Source organism: Gymnodraco acuticeps, unplaced genomic scaffold (assembly GCF_902827175.1).
Source record: "Gymnodraco acuticeps unplaced genomic scaffold, fGymAcu1.1, whole genome shotgun sequence".
Taxonomy (NCBI): Eukaryota; Metazoa; Chordata; class Actinopteri; order Perciformes; family Bathydraconidae; genus Gymnodraco; species Gymnodraco acuticeps.
The window spans coordinates 1424301-1443469 of NW_022991219.1; the positions used below are offsets into that span (position 1 = coordinate 1424301).

The following is a 19169-nucleotide window of genomic DNA, read 5'->3' on the forward strand; positions in this document are numbered from 1 at the left end:
CTAACAAAAGTACAAAGGACAAATCCTGGACAAGATCAAAAAGGAGAGGACATTTAAACCATTTCCTGAATCAGGTCAAAACCTCCATCAAACGCTCTTAGGTAAATAAAGGTTGCACATAGTGACTTTATAGTGACATCATCCAGAGCAGGGGTTCCCAACCTTTTTCCCAAGAGCCCCCCCAAATGACTCCTGTTGGAAGTTGTGCCCCCCCCCCCACACACACACACACACAAGGGGGGGGGGGGGGGGGGCAACAGCGGTAATTAAAGTTTAAAAGTCTCAAAAATGCTACAACTGCTGTCACAAACTGGATGACTGAAGTATTTTGTTAAAGGAGGATGAAAGCGTAATTAAGGAGCACTATTGGAGTGACTTTGATGGTTATTGGACTCAGGATTAATTCATTTGGATTCCCACTGTATGAAGAAATTAAAGGACGGCACAAGTGGAAACAATTCACAAAGGGATTAAACTGTTTAAAACACATGCTCAAAGTAAGCCGGATTTTGCCGATGTGTTTATGTGGATTCAAAAGTCGTAAATAATCTACAAAATGGAGGAGACCGATCTGATCGGAGCAACTGTGACAAATAATCCAACTGAAACCGGCATGGACAATGACTATGTTTTAAAAATGCGCTTATCCAGAAAAGCCTGGTTTGGACACTTTACGGGCAGAAGAAACATTTCTATAGAAAGAATTATACATTTCTGTCTTTTTATGCCTTTAATACTAACTTGAATTTTTATTCAAATTAATTAATCAATTATTTTTATATTTTATTGTAATGTGAGACAAGGCTTTTAGTGACAATATATTGCGTTATGTAAAAAAAAAAAAAGTCTAAATATGATATTTGGCCTCAAATCATCTGAGGCCTGGCCTTGGGAACCACTGATCCAGAGGATTACTGTATGTTTTAACAATAATAAGACTGAGGATTGTAGAGGTTAAACAATCGTGTTTATTGTGGACAGCGGCACATATATACAGAGAAGAAGCATCAGCTGTGATCATGCAGCTTCAGGCTGAGACTGGATTCTTTTCTTCCTCAGCTGGAGCCTCCTCTCTCTCTCGTACTCCTTCATACGCATCACGTAGCTGGAGACAGAAAACCACAGAGAGCATGGTTATGACAAGGTGGGTCAATATCATCTCAAGATTTACGTTTTACTCTCAAAACTGAAACTAAAGATGTAGATTAGAAGAGGTTTATAATTAAATATTATTGTTAGTAGCAAACTGTCAAAAGTTTGAAAAAAAAAACATGGAGTTTTTTGTGATTTCAAAAAAGGGAAATTAGCCAATAAGATCACAAATATCGATGAGAAGTCCTTATAATGCTCACAAAAATGTAAATGTTAACAGCTACAATTGACAAACTGTTAAAGAAGCATAGATGTGTGATACCATTTAAAGCACCATAACAGCTACTAACTCGACCTTGTTGAAACAAAGTAAAACTGTATATATAAAGGCCATAAAACAGACAGTTTCATTAGTTTGGGTTTTCCTGTGCTATCACTGAAAACAAATGTATTGTATTTTTCAAATTTGGAATTAAAGGACTAGATCTAGAGGCCCAGTTTCATTGGTTATATTTGTGAGTCTGCTAAGAGCGCCTAACCCCGACCTTTTAAATGTCAAAACTCTACTCGGCTGTCTGCACTTACTCCTGGTGTTCGCAGTAGTCCCAGTCGTGTCTCTCATCCTTGCAGGCCAGGAAGTTGGGCCAGGTGTCCCTCTTGCACTTCATGAACTTCAGGAGGTGCTGGGCACAGTAGTCCCTCTGCTCCAGAGGCAGCTGGGCCAAGTTCATCTGATCCTGGGTGGCTACCATCTCTGGCAAAGGTATACACATTTTCATGGTCATCTTACAATTCAAGCACCTGATGTTACTATATAATTTACTTTGGGAGTCTTAAAGGTCCCCTATTATACTGTTTTTCATCAATATATTATAGGTCTCAGATATATGCAAAACATGTCTCTGAAGTGTTTGGCTCAAAATACCAAACAGATCATTGTAGCATCCCATCATCCCCTCTGTTTCAGCCCTGTATCAAAAGTGCTGATTCTGTGTCTGTGACTTTAGATAAAAATAAGGAGCCACTCCCCACGCCCCTCGGAGAGAGATTTGGTTAAAAATAACACAAAGGTGCTCTATGAGGAGATTCAGGTGATAAGGGGGGGGGGGGTGATTGGCTAATGGTTGCACAAGCCAAAAAAATCGTTATGACATCATAAAGTGGCCAAAATCTGATCAGCTCATTTTCAGACAGGTTTTTATATAAATTAATGGATCAGGACAAAAAAAGAGAGAATCTTTTTTCCTGAAACTTTCACAATCTCTTAACACAGAGGGGACACATATTGATGTATAAAAGACATGAAAAAGTGGATTTTGCTTAATAGGTGACCTTTAAGGGTGGTCCAAATACAGAGCCCGTTATGCTCCTAGGCTTAAGGCTGTACATTTTAATTATTATACTGAAGTTTTTTTAGAACCCTCATTTACAAATACAAGACACTATTAAACACATTCATGCCACAGTGCCATTTCAATAAAACATACTCAATCTAGATTGTAAATGGTCTATGTAAAAGGGGACTTTTTTTAAGTCAGGTTCACTTACACCAACTTTCTGAACAAAAGCCATCAATGTAGTTCTTATATATACACCTTACTTTGCATAAAAGATAGAGTTCACTGCCAATTTAGTATAAACATAGCATATGAATATTGACATTCTTGATTATGTGTGACTTTTAAAAACAACAGAAGCTGCATCATATGTGCTACGTTCTATATATGTATTTGTGTTCTCAGATAACAATGATTTTGCCCCTGATTTACTGCAACAGCCAATCTGTAAATATCAATATAGAATTCAGGTTAGGGCTTTTAATGAACAGTGCAACGTGTTTATAGTGAATTTCTCAATGGTTTAACTGTTGTCTTTTGTTGTGGGAGTGACTTTGTAGTTTTGCCTAAATTGTGTTGACGTGTTTTTGGATTTGTGTATTGTTTTGGTCAGTCGTTCTTCATGTTAAATGTGTTTTGCTCCTTTGTGGTTTCTTAAAAATATGTATGGTCACTGACAATGTATAAATAAACATTCATCAAGACAGGTATGTCACTAAATATTTGAAATAATTAGGGATAGCATATACAAATATCCCAATATTTGAGAGTATAACAGTTACAGCATGTAAGAATAAAACTATAATATCGATATAATGCATGTAAAACAGGAGCCTATGGTGGAAAGCAGCACAAAGTGAGCACAGATCTGCAGCAGTTTGACACTGAGCACCTCAGTTAGCCTAAAGCTAACGCTGTCATTAGCTCGACCCTAGCTCGGCTAACATAAGACGAGCTGAGATACGAGGACAATGGACTCTGTTTATCTCCAGGTGTTTATAAACACACTGTATGGTGCATTAAGGTGACAAACCTCTCGCTTCCCTCTCTTCAAAGCCGAACTGGGGGTCGAACTCGTACTTCTTGGTCGGGTCCGGCTCGGTGTCCGTCTCGGTGACATACCGTCTTACCAGGTGAGCTCCCATGGCAACAACGATGATTATACACTATCAACAAAAAATGATATATTTAGTTTACTTCTGCTCAGTGTTAATATTTTATTTCCAAAATTATTCAGCTGTCTGCCATTCGGTCACCTCCACAAGCCACCTCCGCCTTTCACCGGAAATAAACAGCGGAGAGGTCCCTCCCAGAAACACTTCCCCTCTTGCCAAGTGACAAAGGTTCCGCTGGCAGGGGGCTGGTGATGTTAGAAACTTGTTTTCTAAAAGTGGTGTTCACTACTAATGCAAAATCTTGATAGAATAAATATTAACTGTCATATTATACAACTGCCTTGTTTTTTATATCGTACATGCGATTTATTTATTCATCAAAACACTTTAACTGTCTTGCCCTTTTCTTCTTGTTTTTGTCTTATATTGCTTGTTTTTTTTCTTTGCGAACAGTTGTGTATGTGCGCGTGTTTTAAGCACCCCTGATACGGGAACTTGTAATTTCATTTCAATACCTACCTACCTACCTACCTACCTACCTACCTACCTACCTACCTACCTACCTACCTACCTACCTATCTACCTACCTACCTACCTACCTACCTACCTACCTATACCTATACCTATACCTACCTATCATATCGATTGATAATGATAAGACGTCTGACTGTAGACTGTAGGCTACTTAAGGGAAAATGTCATGATAGCAAATGCCACATAAAATTGTTGTTTATAAAAATCATATAAGGTCATACCAGTGTTTCTCCTAGGTTTACTGCTGGGGGGGGGGGGGTGGCATTGGGATATATATTTTTTAAATCCTCTGGAGCAGAGCTGTGGATTAATGCATCAGTGTTTCTTAGGGTCAAAAGCACTAAACTCACAACTTAAAATGAAAGCGTTTAGTTTATTTAATAAAAGAGCACATGTTCAATGTGAAAAGTGTCAGGAGATATAGATTAGTTGCAATTTGGTGCTATATATATATATATTTAAAAAACAAAATTAAACTTTTTTTGTTGCTCAAAAACACCTTGAATTTCGGGGGGGGGGGGCGCAGGGCTCCGTTGGCGATCAAAAAACTGTAATTTTGATAAGGAGGGAAACAGCAGGATAATTTAGGCTTCTCTTATAAACAACATCTGATTAAACATATAATGGAAAAGCCACAAGCCCTTAGAATCAACTGCAATATGACATTATGCATAAATATTCCTTTATTAGCTAAACCCTAACTCCATAGGCGTTTCACAAAGATTTTATTTCCTTTACACACAAAACTAAAATAGTTATGGAAAATATATGATGTGAAGTTAATGCTTATTATTTGCTCCATCATAGTGTCATTGTGTGTTAATACCAGGGGGGTATACGAAGCAGGATTTTCGCTTAGCCGGCTAAATTCAGGGAAAACTCCGGCTTTCCAGTCCTACGAAGCTGGTTCTCTTTTTAGCAGGCTAGATCTCCATGGTAACTTATGCTTAGCGGCTAACCTGGTCGGGACCAGGTTAGGTTGCAGGCTAAGAGCTCAACTCAGTGAAAGCACTGCCTGCTGACCAATCAGAGCTCAGTGTGCGGAGTTTAAAGCGATCAAGTCATATTACAGGAGAAAGGAAATACAGAAAAGCTGCCATCGCAGGAAAGACGGCCGGCAAAAATCACCGACTGTGTGAACGTGAACATTAATAGAATATCACCTCCCATCTTCAGAGCAATCTGACTATTATAACATTAGCGTTAAGAAAGCTTACTTAAATATCTGCCACAACATACGTAACCGGATCAAAGTAACATTAAGTACAGTCCGCGGCATATCACTTCATAATGTATCATATATTTTCTTATCTGAGTCAGCTGAGCCGTATCGGGCCGTGCAACACTCACAGTGTCACATAGGCCTACTGTATGCAGAAGTATTATTTTAAGCAACACATTAAGTTGACGAAACACTCGAGACAAATGTAATTAAAGTCAAATCGTGTTTTAGATGGGGCAGTGATATCATAAACCTGTTAATGTACGCATTCAAACACTTTTTCTTTTGCCAGCTGTATTCACCTTTCAGGTGCAACTATGTGGCTTTTATCCTGGATAAAGTGTTTCAGTCATGGATGTTTAAAGTTTAACTTCTTCATTTTTGACTAGTATTAAAGTTCACTTTTCATTCAGGAAGTATGACGCTGCGCTGTCAGTACGCTTCTCCATGTTTGTGATTGGTCGAATGCTCCAGATACCACCCCTTTCATCTGAACGCGCACCTAACTAGATAGGAAACGGCTTGAGCGATCCACGTGATAACCCGCGTCGAATTACAGTTTAGCGAGAGCGCGTATGTTTTGGATTAGGCCAACCGGCTAACTCAAACATATCCAGGTTAGGTTGAACCAGCTTCGTAGTATAGGCCCCAGGTGTGTTCATTTACAGATAATAAATATATGTCCCTCACCTGTTGCCTATTAGCAGAGATGGTAACTGGACCTCACTTTATATTAATAGAACATTAAAGATCTTCTATTTCAAATTGTAATAATGTCATTGTTAGCTAATGAATGTTTCAACACTGAACAACACACATTTAGAAAACAAGCAAAGAAAAACAAAGCAGGGAAATAAACGCCTTGTGGTGACCACCTATTAATACACTGGGACATAATTCATACATGGAACTACAGTTGGGGCTATTGTTTCCACACGGACATATATGTGTTGTTATCTATATATGTTGTGTGCCCTCCTGGCTCTTTCTCTTCTTCCCGGACTGCAACCGGACAACATGTCCTTTTCTACACTCTAATAAATTACCCTTTTGCACCTCCATTGCACCGCCTTCGACTCCCTATCTCTCGCACTACAGCCTATACATTGTAGATTCTAAGGTGACTCTACCTGTTCCTTGGAAACAACACAACAATTATTATGGTAATGCTTTAAAAAAAACTGAATTGAAACAAGTTATATAGTGAACTTTATTTAAAATTGTTGGATCAATTAATAAACAACCCAACTCAGTATTTGTGTGTGTATTTGTGTCCGTGTCTTCGAAAACCAAACAAATTAACATGAAGTAACATTGTAGCTGAACACATCAGCGTAACAATAGTTTCCTGAACCACACATCGCCAGGAATCGCTTCTGATGCCGATCATTTCGAGCATCACCCTCAAATACTGTATGGCCATGGGTGAGGGAGATTAATATCTCCGCTTGTCGCTAACTTGCGACAACTCTGCCTCTTACGCTTCCTCCCTAATGTCTGCCATTCTCATTGGTCCCTCTTGTTTAGAGAAGACCAGGAAATGATGGATACATGGATCGTGTTCAAATCAATAGTCACGCAATGACTCTAAATAATAATGATCACACCACCAAACGCAGATTAAAACTAAAGTAACAAGCCTGTTTTGAAAATATAAGAAGTAGAAAGTACAGCTTTGTGTTGAAAATGTAAGAAGTAAAAGTAAAAAGTCGTCAGAAAAATAAGTAGTGGAGTAAAGTAGTGATGCCAGAAAAATGTACTTAAGTACAGTAACAAAGTATTTGTACTCCACTACTTCCCAACTCTGTCACTGATAGAGATCATCATTGCTTTCCTCACTTTGCAGTCCCGGCCCCCCTGACCCAGAGTCTGACCCCTGACCTCCAGACCGGGTACCCGTAGCAGAGGGGAACCTAGAAGGGATACAAATAAATACTTCAAATATCTGTAGAAGAATCCACGACTACATTTGATTGTGTGACAAATGAATTGTATTCATAAAAATGTACCTGAAGTTTCCAAAACCCCGGCTCTGCTGCAGAGTTTGAGAAAACATTTCATATTTGCGGATGTCATTGTCACTGACAGAGCGACGAGCGAATCGCATCGCCTCCTCAAAGTGGTCCTTCCTGATCTCTGGGACTGGATCAAAGTCTTCATCCTGCAGGCAGAGAAAAAACGCAATGAGTGTGTGTGTGTGTGTGTTCCCAGTCCAAAGGCTGAAAGTAACAAAACCCACAGGTCACGCTTACGCTTTCTATGACACCTAATTCTATAATAAACATACTTATAACACATTATGATCTTCCTATAGTACACAGTATAATTATAACTTTTATCACTCATAAACATTCATAATGATTTATAGCAATAATTGTATAACAGTATTTGTAATACTATATATAGTATAGAGTATTATTATTAATGTTATAATGCCAGATACTCTGGTCATTGTTTAGTTAAAATTAAGGGGAAAAAAAATCCTTAATTCTATACAATAACAATACTTGTAATTTTTACTTCACTTAAAGCAAACAATGAGCTGAGTAACATATGATAACATTAAAACGTGATTATAGTGATTATGATTTTTATTAAAATATTATTAATTGATTGATTACAACCATGGGAATTAGCAAGAACCCCTGATCTTTGCAGAGACCAACAGTTATAACGCTTTATGACATTTCACCTCATAAGACATTATAATCATACATTATAGTATGTTATTATAATTTTTTTAATAAAGAATTATGAATATTTACGAGTGCTTACAACTATAAAATACACAGTGCTTTGAGCAGTTGAAGGGATTATAGATGTATAGTGCATTACAGACATGTGGGTCATAGAAAGTGTTACCAAAGTCACAGAACCCAGTTTTAAGAGCCTTTTAGGCACATTATTGAATGGTAATTAATTATGGTTTGATGAGCCAATTGAATATTCTTTTAAGTTAACTCAAATGAACTGAAAAACTATGAACGATAATTATACTGTTTTTGTAATGTTTTGTTTAGCTTATGGACTGCTCTAGTTTTATGTTTTGTTATTATTTATAGAAAGTAGAATGTAGTGCGCATTCTCAGGTATAAATGACGCTGCCAGCGTGACACAGCAGGAAGTCTAGAGAGAAGAAAGTCGGAAAAAGTTTTTGACCGCACACATCCGTGCGCTTGTTGGATTTGTTTGTTTATTTAATTTAAATGCCGTGCAAATGTTGCAAGTCGGCAGTGGGTTGCCAGCTGATCCAGTGAACTTTCTAATAAAGCACTTGAATGGAACGCGCAAGGTATTTGGATTTCTTAAATGTACGCGAGTCAATACTCGAATTCGACTCGTAGATTAAGTGGCCTTTGAACATTCTATTTTGCATAATCGGCCACTACACCAGTTATTGTTCTCCTGCTTAACATATTATAGTATGGTGTAGGATCAAGCATGCAGCTGTAGCCACCAGCCTGACAGTCTGACCATGGGGACGCCGGGTCGGTTCTGCCTCTCGCGCTCAGCCTTGATCTCGGCCTCGATGGCCTCACGGATGGCCATCTTACAGGCCCGCTGGCAGATCTCTGTCAGGTCTGCTCCAGAGAAACCCTCAGTGATGCCAGAAAGGAAGTCCAGGTTCACATCCTACAGGAAGGAGAGGAAGAAGAGAGGAAGATGTAGAATGGGAACGTGCCTCTGGAGTAGACAGTTTATTTTTGTCATTATTGGACAAAAAAATCATAATAACTGTCTTTCAAGCAGTTTGAGAGAAAACTAGACTTCTTCACCTCCTATTGGCTCTGTTCTTAGGCTTAAGAACAAATCTAGCCCATGATCTTCACCAGACACAGGTAAACTGATTGGCTGATATACAAACGCAGATTGTGCTTCCATGTTGTGTAGATAAGAAAGTAATTAATCTCTGTATGTGTGTATCACTAACTTTTGCAATAGGAGACTTGCGAAGGTTGGCGTTCAGGATTGCTGTGCGAGACGCTTTGTCCGGCAGCGGGATGTAGATGAGCTGGTCCAAACGACCCGGCCGCAGGATGGCACTGTCAATGATGTCTGGCCTGGTGGGAAGACAGGAGTACAGGAAGTGAGATCAGGACTTTCTATGTGCTAACAATCCCTGAACACAAAACTCCCACATGTGCACCTGTTCGTGGCTCCAATAATGAAAACATTCTTCTTGTCCGACATGCCGTCCATCTCTGTGAGTATCTGGTTGATGACTCTGTCAGCTGCACCGCTTCCATCCCCTGCTCCCCCTCCTCTGGATTTGGCAATAGAGTCCAACTCATCAAAAAACAAGATGCAGGGGGCTGCCTGTCTGGCCTGTAGGCAGAGGGGGTTACAAGTTAGAGTGTGAAATGAATGATCCCAGAATGCCTCATTTTCCTTTTTCTGCTCTCACCTTATCAAACACGTCTCTGACATTGGCCTCAGATTCTCCAAACCACATGGTGAGCATCTCGGGTCCTTTGATGGAGATGAAGTTAGCTTGGCACTCGTGGGCGATGGCCTTAGCCAGCAGAGTTTTCCCGCAGCCTGGAGGGCCGTAGAACAACACTCCCCGAGACGGAGTCATACCAAACTTCAGGAACTTGTCTGGATACTCCACAGGGTACTGAGGAGAGCAAGGTGGAGATAGAAGGACCCCCGATGGGGCTTTTGTTTGTAGGTATGCACATAACATGCTTGTGTGAGTGTGTGAGTGTCTCTCACCTGAACAAGCTCTTGCAGTTCTCTCTTGACCTCGTCCAGTCCTCCAACGTCCTCCCAGTTCACCTGAGGCACCTCTGCAACAGTCTCTCTCAGAGCCGAGGGGTTGCTCTGACTCAGCGCCCACTGAGAGAGGACATGATAAACGTCAGGGAGCGGAAATGCATCACTCTTTATTTATGTATCATTACAAAACATTTACATTAAGTGTGGTTGTACACAAGGTGCACACTTGCGTTCTTGGAGGCATTAATGCTAATTTCAGTTTCTTTTGTATTGCATTTGCATTTTCTACTACTAGAGCATGCACTGAACAACTGAAACAGTGACTTTAATTAAATGTCAACAGATATCACATATTACTGGTTGGAAGCAGTAATATTACATTTAAATAGAAAATGTTAGGTGCTTTTAACTAACCTTTTACAGTTATGTGAAATTGGTTGACATAATACACTTCATTAAAGTCGTCATTTAAGTTTTGCCTTAATGTTTTATGTTATTTGAGCGCCTGTCTCTTTAAGGCCCTCTTTTGGAAAAGACCCGTTGTTCTGATTGGTCAGAGTTGTTGGGTCTCTAACATCTGTACTCTTGGCAGGAATGACTGTAACAGAACTTAAACTTAAATAACCCATTCTATTTTTGGATGAGCAAAAATGTGTATGCGTGTTGGTGTAAATTGCGTGTGTACCTGGAAGTCGTCCATGGTGACAGCCAGTGAGTTGAGCAGGTCTGCATCGATGGTATCATCCTCCAGGTCGATGAGGGTCAGCTTCTTGCGGATAGCTTGCAGAGCAGCTTCAGAGCACAGAGCAGCCATGTCAGCGCCTACATGACCGTGGGTCTCTTTCGCAATCTGAAAAAGGTTTAGGGATTTTATTATTAACTCATTAAGTAGCACATATGCGTTTCAAAATGTAGGTGCATGCAACCAGATGGGGGTGTTTGTTTTTTAACTCTAAAATTAGACATCATTTGATGGAACTGGGCTGTCTGACTGAACTCAATTGAATCTGTTATTGCAAGAAGTTTAACATTTAAACATTCATTAATGAGAACAACATATTTGTAGAGAAAGTCACAATTCCAACTTCTTATATAATATAAAGTTTACAGGAGTGCACTGGAATTCATGTAAATGTTATGTTGCTAAGCTGGGTTTTTCTTAGAATTAAAGAAATGTACTTTAATTGAATCACTTTTTTAATTGACTCCCATATGTTTTATCTGAAAGAATATTGTTACATTTTTATTTGCATGAAAAATATATTATAATACAGTTTATAAAAAAATAACAATCTTTAAAATGAAGGGGCTGTGGACAAAATGTAATTCTGTAACTAATTATGTACCTAACAATTATTTTCACTATCCATTAATATGCCCAGTAATATCTTTAGTGTTCTCGTCAATTTAATAACATCCCAAAACCAAAAAGCACTCAATTTGCTGTCACATAAGACAAAAAAGAAGCAAATCATCAGAAATATTAGTCCAGATCTACGTAAACATTTAATTTTTTTAAGCTTTGACCATCAAAATAGTTGAAGAATGATCAACTGTCAGTTTGTCTTGGCCCGGGCTGCTACTCTCTCTCACCCTCTCCATGTCAATGTCGTCCCCGAGCTTCATGTTTTTGGTGTGAATCTGCAGGATCTCCAGTCTGCCGGTGGAATCAGGGATTCCAATGTCAATCTCCCGGTCAAACCTGCCTGGAGAGAGACGTCACCATTTGTAAATGCATCTGTGTTTATGTGTGTATATGATTGTTTATGTTGCTGTCCTGACCAAAGCGTCTCAGAGCAGGGTCAATGCTGTTTGGTCGGTTGTGGCTGCCATGACGGACTACATGAGCTCTTTGCTTCAGGCCATCCATTCAGGGTCAGGAGCGGCGAGACTATACGCCGCTCCACTTCACCAGGGGGTCGAGACACACACACACACAACACACACACACACACACACACACCAACACACACACACACACCACACACACACACAACACACACTACACACACACACACACACACACCACACCACACACACACCCACACACCACCACACACACACACACACACACCAACACACACCACACAACACACACACAACACACCACCACACACACACACACACACATCACACACAACACACACACACACACACACCACACACACACACACACACACACACACACACACACACACACACACACACACACACACACACACACACACACACACACACACACACACACACACACACACACACACACACACACACACACACACACACCACACACACACACACACACACCTCACACACACACACACACACACACACACACACACACACACACAGCTTGGTGGTGAACTTGATAGAGTTTCTGTACACTGACTGCAGACACAGCCACTTCCTATCTATTGTTCACCTTCTCTCTCTTAGGAGCGATGGAGTCCAGCTCATCAATAAAGATGATGGCCGGAGCGTTCTTCTCCGCCTCCTCAAACGCCTTCCTTAGGTTGCTCTCTGACTCTCCTGCAAGCTTACTCATGATCTCCGGACCTTTTCACAGAATAATGCACGGCATGTTAAACACATTTCCTCCTATACAGAGAGAGCTATACATAAGAACAGGGTCATTTCCTAATTTACCTTACCGTTGATGAGGAAGAAAAAGGCCCCAGTTTCATTGGCCACAGCCCGGGCCACCAGGGTCTTCCCTGTGCCTGCAGGGCCGTACAGCAGGATCCCTCTGGGGGGCTGAGAGAGAGGACAGAAGAATACTTTGAGTAAATAAAAAAGAATAATGTTCAAATAAAAAAGGAAGCAGAGATCAGAGTGTATGGGGTCAAGCTACAACACCTTCACTCCTATAGCCTTGAAGAGGCCCGGGTGTCTGAGAGGAAGCTCCACCATCTCTTTGATCTGCGCCAGCTGCTTCCGACAGCCTCCGATGTCGTCGTAGCCGATATCGTTAAGGCTCTCTTCCTCATCCTATCAGAGGGTGATACGCAAGAGTCAGCCCTGTTTGAGTTTATTTGTTGTAATGATCGTGGTGTATGCTCAGTGGCCGGCACCTGATGCATACAAGGTTACATGAAACTATCCAGGCTGGAGGACTTTGGCGACTTTGCTAAAGATTATGTTGGTTTTAATCCATTTATCTGCCAATTCATTTTCTGAATGAAAAAAATTAAAAAATTTGAATGAACCAAATATTACATTACATTGCATTTAGCTGACGCTTTTGTCCAAAGCGACTTACAATAAGTGCATTCGACCAGGAAGACACAACCTTGAAGAAAACAGAATCATATAAGTACATCAGGTTTCATAGAGCCAAACATTTCAAGTGCTACTCAACTGGCTTTAGATAAGCCAGTCCTTTATTAGTAATATGCCTTTTTTACCACCACATAAGACAAAGGAAAGCAGCAACTCCCTTAAAAAAGCTGGATCTACTTAATGTTTGTTCCATTTAATACACTTTTTAAAAAAAACATAATAATTCATAGTTATATTTTGTATTAAAACATTTTACCTGCAAAGTAACAAATAGTTAGCAAATACATGAAGTGAAGTAAAAAGTACAATATTTGCTGGCTGGAAATGAAAACACTCAAAGTATTAGTACCTAACAAATGTACTTAAGTAAAGTACTGCAGTAAATGTACTCAGTGACATCCTGATCACAGTACAGAGCTGGTGAAGAGGCTGGATGTGTCACAGACCTCTCTTTTGATTGGGTCTCCCTCGCAGTAGATGACAGTGTCCGGGGCTACGATGCAGTGAGGGCCGGGATCAGTCTCCACCACCTTGAACTCCACCCCCCTCATGCTCCCCCTCACCAAGAAGATGTCCCCTGGAAACACAGGTAAAACGTCATCACATACAGAGGGGAGGATCAGGGTAACATCAGCAGCAGAGGAGTTTCAGTACCTTGATGGACGGGCCGGTAAGACTCCAGGAAGTACGGTTTGAGGAAAACGTCAAAGAGGTTTCCAGACAGGCCCTCAATGGTGTCATCTATTGGGAGGACATGGATCCGTTTCCCATACTTGATATCAGGGCAGGCATGAATACTGTTGTAAAAAAACACATCGACATCCTGGTCACTTCATATACTGTCGTCAAACCTCACATGTTACTCCATACCAGGGGCGGATTACAATGTTGGCCTGGGTACAGACATGCAAAAGCCTCCCCCAGCTTTCAATAGAAGCGAAACACAAATACATTATTTTAAACCTGTTTATATTTAGGATCTCTTTGTTATTATGGTCTTTTCAAGTTATTTTTTTGTTTCAGTTTTTACCCTTTTTATGTGTTTTGGTAGTTGGTTATAGTTTTTGGAGTCTCTTTGTAGCTGGTTTAAATCTAGATTTTTGTCTATATGTCCCTTTTCAATTATCATTGTATTATTGGTCTTTTTTTTTGCCATTTCTGTGTTTTTAGAGGTGTATATTGTGGTTATTTCTGCATAGTTGGTTTGTGTCTTGTAGTTTTTGGAGTATCCTTGTAGGCTAATAGGTTTGAGTGTCTTTGTAGATCTTTTTTGTTTGTTTTGTTAAGACAAAATTCCCTTTGCAGCTGTTTGAATCTTTTTGTAATTTTTGAGTCTGTTCGTTGTCTATTGGTTTCTCTTTGAATTAGTTGTATGTTTCTTTGGGGTCATTTTAAGTCTCTTCCTGGTTGGTAATTGTCTTTAAAAGGTGGGGTCAGCGCCATATAGATAGAAGTCTATAGTCTATATGGCGCTGGGTGGGGTAGGTAATTTTGGAGAAACCAGCTCGAGTGCGCTAGAATTTGAAAATACACAACCGGAGAAAATCTGCCACTTCCTTACAGAGCCCCTCCTCCAACACACACGAACGCGCACATGACCAATGAGGGCACGAGATAAGTTTGTGCACAGATGGAAGGCTGACAGGCAGGTAGCAGTGTTGCCAACTTGGCGATTTTCTCGTTAAATTTGGCGGATTTCCAAACCCTCCGGCGACTTATTTGTGTCAAAAGCGACTAACGACTAATCTAGCGATTTATAATGGTGTTATTAGCGACTTTTCTGGTGTTTGGAGACTCACATTGTTCTGCAGTTAACGAGCCGCGGGTGCTGCCGTGTAGGGCTGTGCGATTATGGCAAAAATCATAATCACGATTATTTGGTCAATAATTGATATCACGATTATTTTGACGATTATTCATTGACCATTTATTGAACTTTAAAACAAATAATATTTTACCAATAAACAAGATCAATAAATGTGTTGGAGCGCACTTCCAAAACCATACTAAACATATATTAATATGATAAATAAAAATAAATTAGACCAAAATAAATGAAATCAAACATGTTGCAGTGCACTGTCACAACCTACTGAAAACTCCTTAACATATAGCTAACATTTTGGTAAAACATATTCAACATATTCCACTCAGTTAAACGTTGAAGGCTGGCCCACCGTCATGGTCCAGAAGTAACAGGAAATAAATGTTGAACTACAATTTAAGACCAAATAAAAATGTTTAGGCCACCATGGCAAATGCTGGTAGGGCTGCTCATGTCATCTCTTAAAGATTTTTTTGCAAGAAATACCAGCCTGTTTACATGGTCTGGTTTCAGAGATGAGCGCAGGCAGGTGACAATATTGCCACCTGTACTGAAGACCCTCTCTGAAGAGGAACTTGTGGCAGTGCTGCCACATATGACACAGGAAAAAAAGAAAAGACTTTGAAGAACCCTTTATTTGCCATTATATAAAAATAGTGTTGCTACAAAAGTATAAATTAGGCTTACTAATAAGACAACTCAGATCTGAAGCTACACAGTAATCTGCTGCAGCAACAGTGCAATAAAAAAGACAACATTAATAGAATCAAACCCATTTTTTGTTGCATTTTATTAGAGTATAAAAATAAATGCCTTTAAAATAGGATGCAAGCAACACTAGTTTCTGAACTGATAGACAATAATCAATTTAAACAGAACAGATCTTAATGTTTGCATTCTTATACCATTTTGTACAATAATTATCATGAATAAATTCAAACAAACTAAAACTTACAGCAGATTAATAACGGTATCTAAATTGAGTTTTTATTATATCAAAAACCTGTTGAAATGCTGCTATTATTTTTACTGTGCCACAAAAGCGCGTCGCAGCCTCCAGGAAAGCTTCTTTCACAACTTCGCCGTCTTCGAAAGACTTCATGTGTTTCGCAAGAACGTGACTGACACGATAAGATGCTATGGTAGCAGCCTTGCTCTTGTTGTTGAGCCTGGTGAAAATTGACTGCTGTGCTGCATTTAGCTGTCCTTTCAGGCCCCTCCCCTTTTGGGAGCGTAGGGCAGAATTAGGAGGGAATTCCGTCTCGTAGCGTTTGTGCACTGTTTTGAAATGCCGCTCCTAAATTACCCTTCTTCGATAAAGCCACGCTCGCATTGCAGATGAGACAGACGGACTTTGAATTGGAATAGATACAAAAATAATGATCCTCCCACTTGGAGTGAAAATTATATATTTTGGGCTTTTTTGCTTCTGCCATAATTGCGGTCTTGTGTGTGTGCGGACTGTCACTCCTGTTGACCATCCATGCTGTTGACACGGACAACGTCAGCGAACTAGTGCACTGCTCACCAGCCACGCCCGGACACATGGGGTGAGGCCGGCCAATCACAAAGCTTTGATGCGTTCATGTGCATTATTCTGGCACGGGAACATTATGTTACAGGACATTAACGATAAAACAGAATATTGTTGTTCTATTTTTAGACACATCTCGCGATCGACTGGGAATCTCCCCGCGACCCTTCTTTTTAACTAGTTGCTGCTCTTGTTCTGACATCTTCGCTTGCGCTGAACACTCACAACACATGTCATTCCCACGTGGCCGAGTGGGCTTTTAGGGAGGGGCGAAAGCGCACCCAGCAAAATAATCGTATTTTGTCAATTATGCTGTTTTCCTAATCGTCGCAAACCATAATCGTAATCGCGATTAAAATACGATTAATTGCACAGCCCGAGAGCCCCGCCTCCCTCCCATAGTACTCACAGGCGCTCAGACTGACTGTTGCCTGGCCGCAGCAGAGCTGCTGCTGCAGTCAGAGCAGAGAGGAGACAACCACACTCCCCCGCGTCGAGACTGCAAATGAATTGCGCATGCGCCAACTGCCAAGCCGTCCTGGTTTTGAGCGGGATTTAAATGTTGAATGTAAATGTTTCTTCACTCACTTTCACACTATAATAAATAACTGCCTTTGCTTTGCTTTGCCTCACACAGCCTCAGTCACTCAATCACCTCGTCCACTGTGTGTGTGCCTCTCTGTGACAAGCTAAACATCATGGCACAGTCTAAATTGTATTCTCAAAAATACAGAAAGGAGTGGGAATCAAACCCTGAGTATAAAGGATGGTTGAAGCCATTTATTGGAGATGACACACGGGCATACTGCCTTTATTGTAAGGGGGATTTCTATGCCAAACTGTCATGTTAAAACCCCAAAACATACTCAAAAGGCAAAGACATTTCTGATCTACTGTCGTCTGGATTTAACTCCGGTGGTTTCAAGTTTTGATCCTTGAAGGGTTGGGAACGTTTTTTTGCCTACAGCCGCCATTACATGATATGCAAATTAGGCGATGACGTCATTTAGCGACTTCTGGCGACTTTTCGGACAGCCAATAGCTACTTTCCTTACTATGGAGTTGGCAACACTGGCAGGTAGGCCATCCAGTTACTTTAGCCAGCTAAAATGATTGGTCGTGCTTTTTACAGCGCTACGGCTTCCACAGATGACGTTTTTTAATGGATTTTTTGTCAAAGCACTTAAGATATTCATTGCTATCGGGATGTTAAGCATTCCATGGAATATAACAACAAGTGTATCACGAGCCGGTTTCTCAAACTTACCTACCCCACCTTTAAGTGAAATGTTGTGGGTGAAGGCTAGACGACCAGAGGGGCCCCTGACACTTTGCACCCCTGGACCTTGACCCCATACGCAAAGTCACAGTCTATAAGATCTACCTGATGACATCACCGAGCCGGACACGCAGGTTGTTGCGCGTCACACGGTTCATGCGGGCTCGTTCTTGCCCACAGGTGTTATCAGTCAGGACGATGCACACCGTTTGGCGACGCTTCCTCCCTTTCAACACCACCGTGTCCCCCCGGAACAGCTGCAGCTCCTCCATCTTATCCTATAGTGCACAAACCAAACATCTCAACAAAAATACACATGATGTACATGATATAGATCCACACCCACACACACACTGACCTGTGACAGGCTGACGATGCTACCGTCTTCATTGTGAGCTTTGTTGAGATCAATGAGCACTTCGTCCACAATGAGTCTGTTGGGTCTGTGTTTCTGCTTCAGGATGGCAGTGGATAAATCTTCTCCCTTTGGACTTCCAAACAAGAGACACATTATGACTCTCGCACATCATGCAGGCTCTACACTTGGAGCTCTAATTTCCTCATGTGACACTGAGCTGAATTTAGACTCTTTGGCTCTGCACATAGCAACTACAGTATATAGTCTGTAAACACATGAAAAGATCCTAATAGTTTATCAATAGCTTTACGTTTCAAGTAATATGACTATATTGTTTTAAAACGTGATCAACTGCACATGCAATCTGCACAATTTCTAAGTTACACGTTTTAATTAAACAAAAATACTATATATGAGTTAGTTAAAATATGCATACACAATCGCAGCAGTTGTACTCACTCTGCTCCTCCTGAGCTGGGCATGACTGCTCTCCTTTGTCTGGTCAGATATCCTAAACCTCCACTCAGACCGGCTCCTTCTCTGTCGTCTGCACTTGTTTACTGTGGGAGTTGATCTTGTATGACCCAATTTCAGCTGCGACAAGTGCCAAAGGTTTCAGGTTCTGAACTGCCCTGGTGTGGTTTTGTTTATTTTCAAGTAGAGGGATCAGTCTTTTCTTTTTTCTATGTTGCCTTGAATCAACATGTTTGTGGGATACGTCAGTGGAGGTATAAATATGCTTCCCTGTTTTATTTGTGAACCAATGATGTGCAATCATACGCACACAAGCACTTACTTTGCAGTGAGTCCCAGGACAGATATAGCGGCATGACATTTCCTCCTCCCAGCAAATGCAGGCACTAGCTTGTCATGAA

The 19169-nt window shown here is 40.6% G+C and overlaps 2 protein-coding genes across 2 annotated transcripts; both read right to left on the reverse strand.

Moving 5' to 3' along the window:
- Window positions 1-945: 945 nt before the first annotated feature.
- On the reverse strand, window positions 946-3766 carry ndufb7 (NADH:ubiquinone oxidoreductase subunit B7). Its single transcript, XM_034239275.1, has 4 exons — window positions 3686-3766; window positions 3463-3595; window positions 1678-1846; window positions 946-1105 (listed from the first exon to the last, which is right to left on the reverse strand). Exons 2-4 carry the CDS (start codon window positions 3572-3574, stop codon window positions 1018-1020), a joined length of 369 nt encoding a protein of 122 aa, XP_034095166.1. The 5' UTR covers window positions 3575-3595; window positions 3686-3766; the 3' UTR covers window positions 946-1017.
- A 2730-nt stretch (window positions 3767-6496) lies between these two features.
- Window positions 6497-19099, reverse strand: zgc:136908 (uncharacterized protein LOC563679 homolog). Its single transcript, XM_034239090.1, is given in 19 exon segments — window positions 6497-7213; window positions 7310-7461; window positions 8775-8933; window positions 9232-9361; window positions 9448-9626; window positions 9706-9918; window positions 10017-10139; window positions 10705-10869; window positions 11613-11725; window positions 11802-11889; window positions 11891-11933; window positions 12437-12575; window positions 12671-12773; window positions 12876-13007; window positions 13745-13875; window positions 13953-14095; window positions 18042-18214; window positions 18295-18427; window positions 18754-19099. Coding segments are annotated over 19 exon segments (2448 nt in total). The 5' UTR covers window positions 18777-19099; the 3' UTR covers window positions 6497-7107.
- Window positions 19100-19169: the final 70 nt, after the last annotated feature.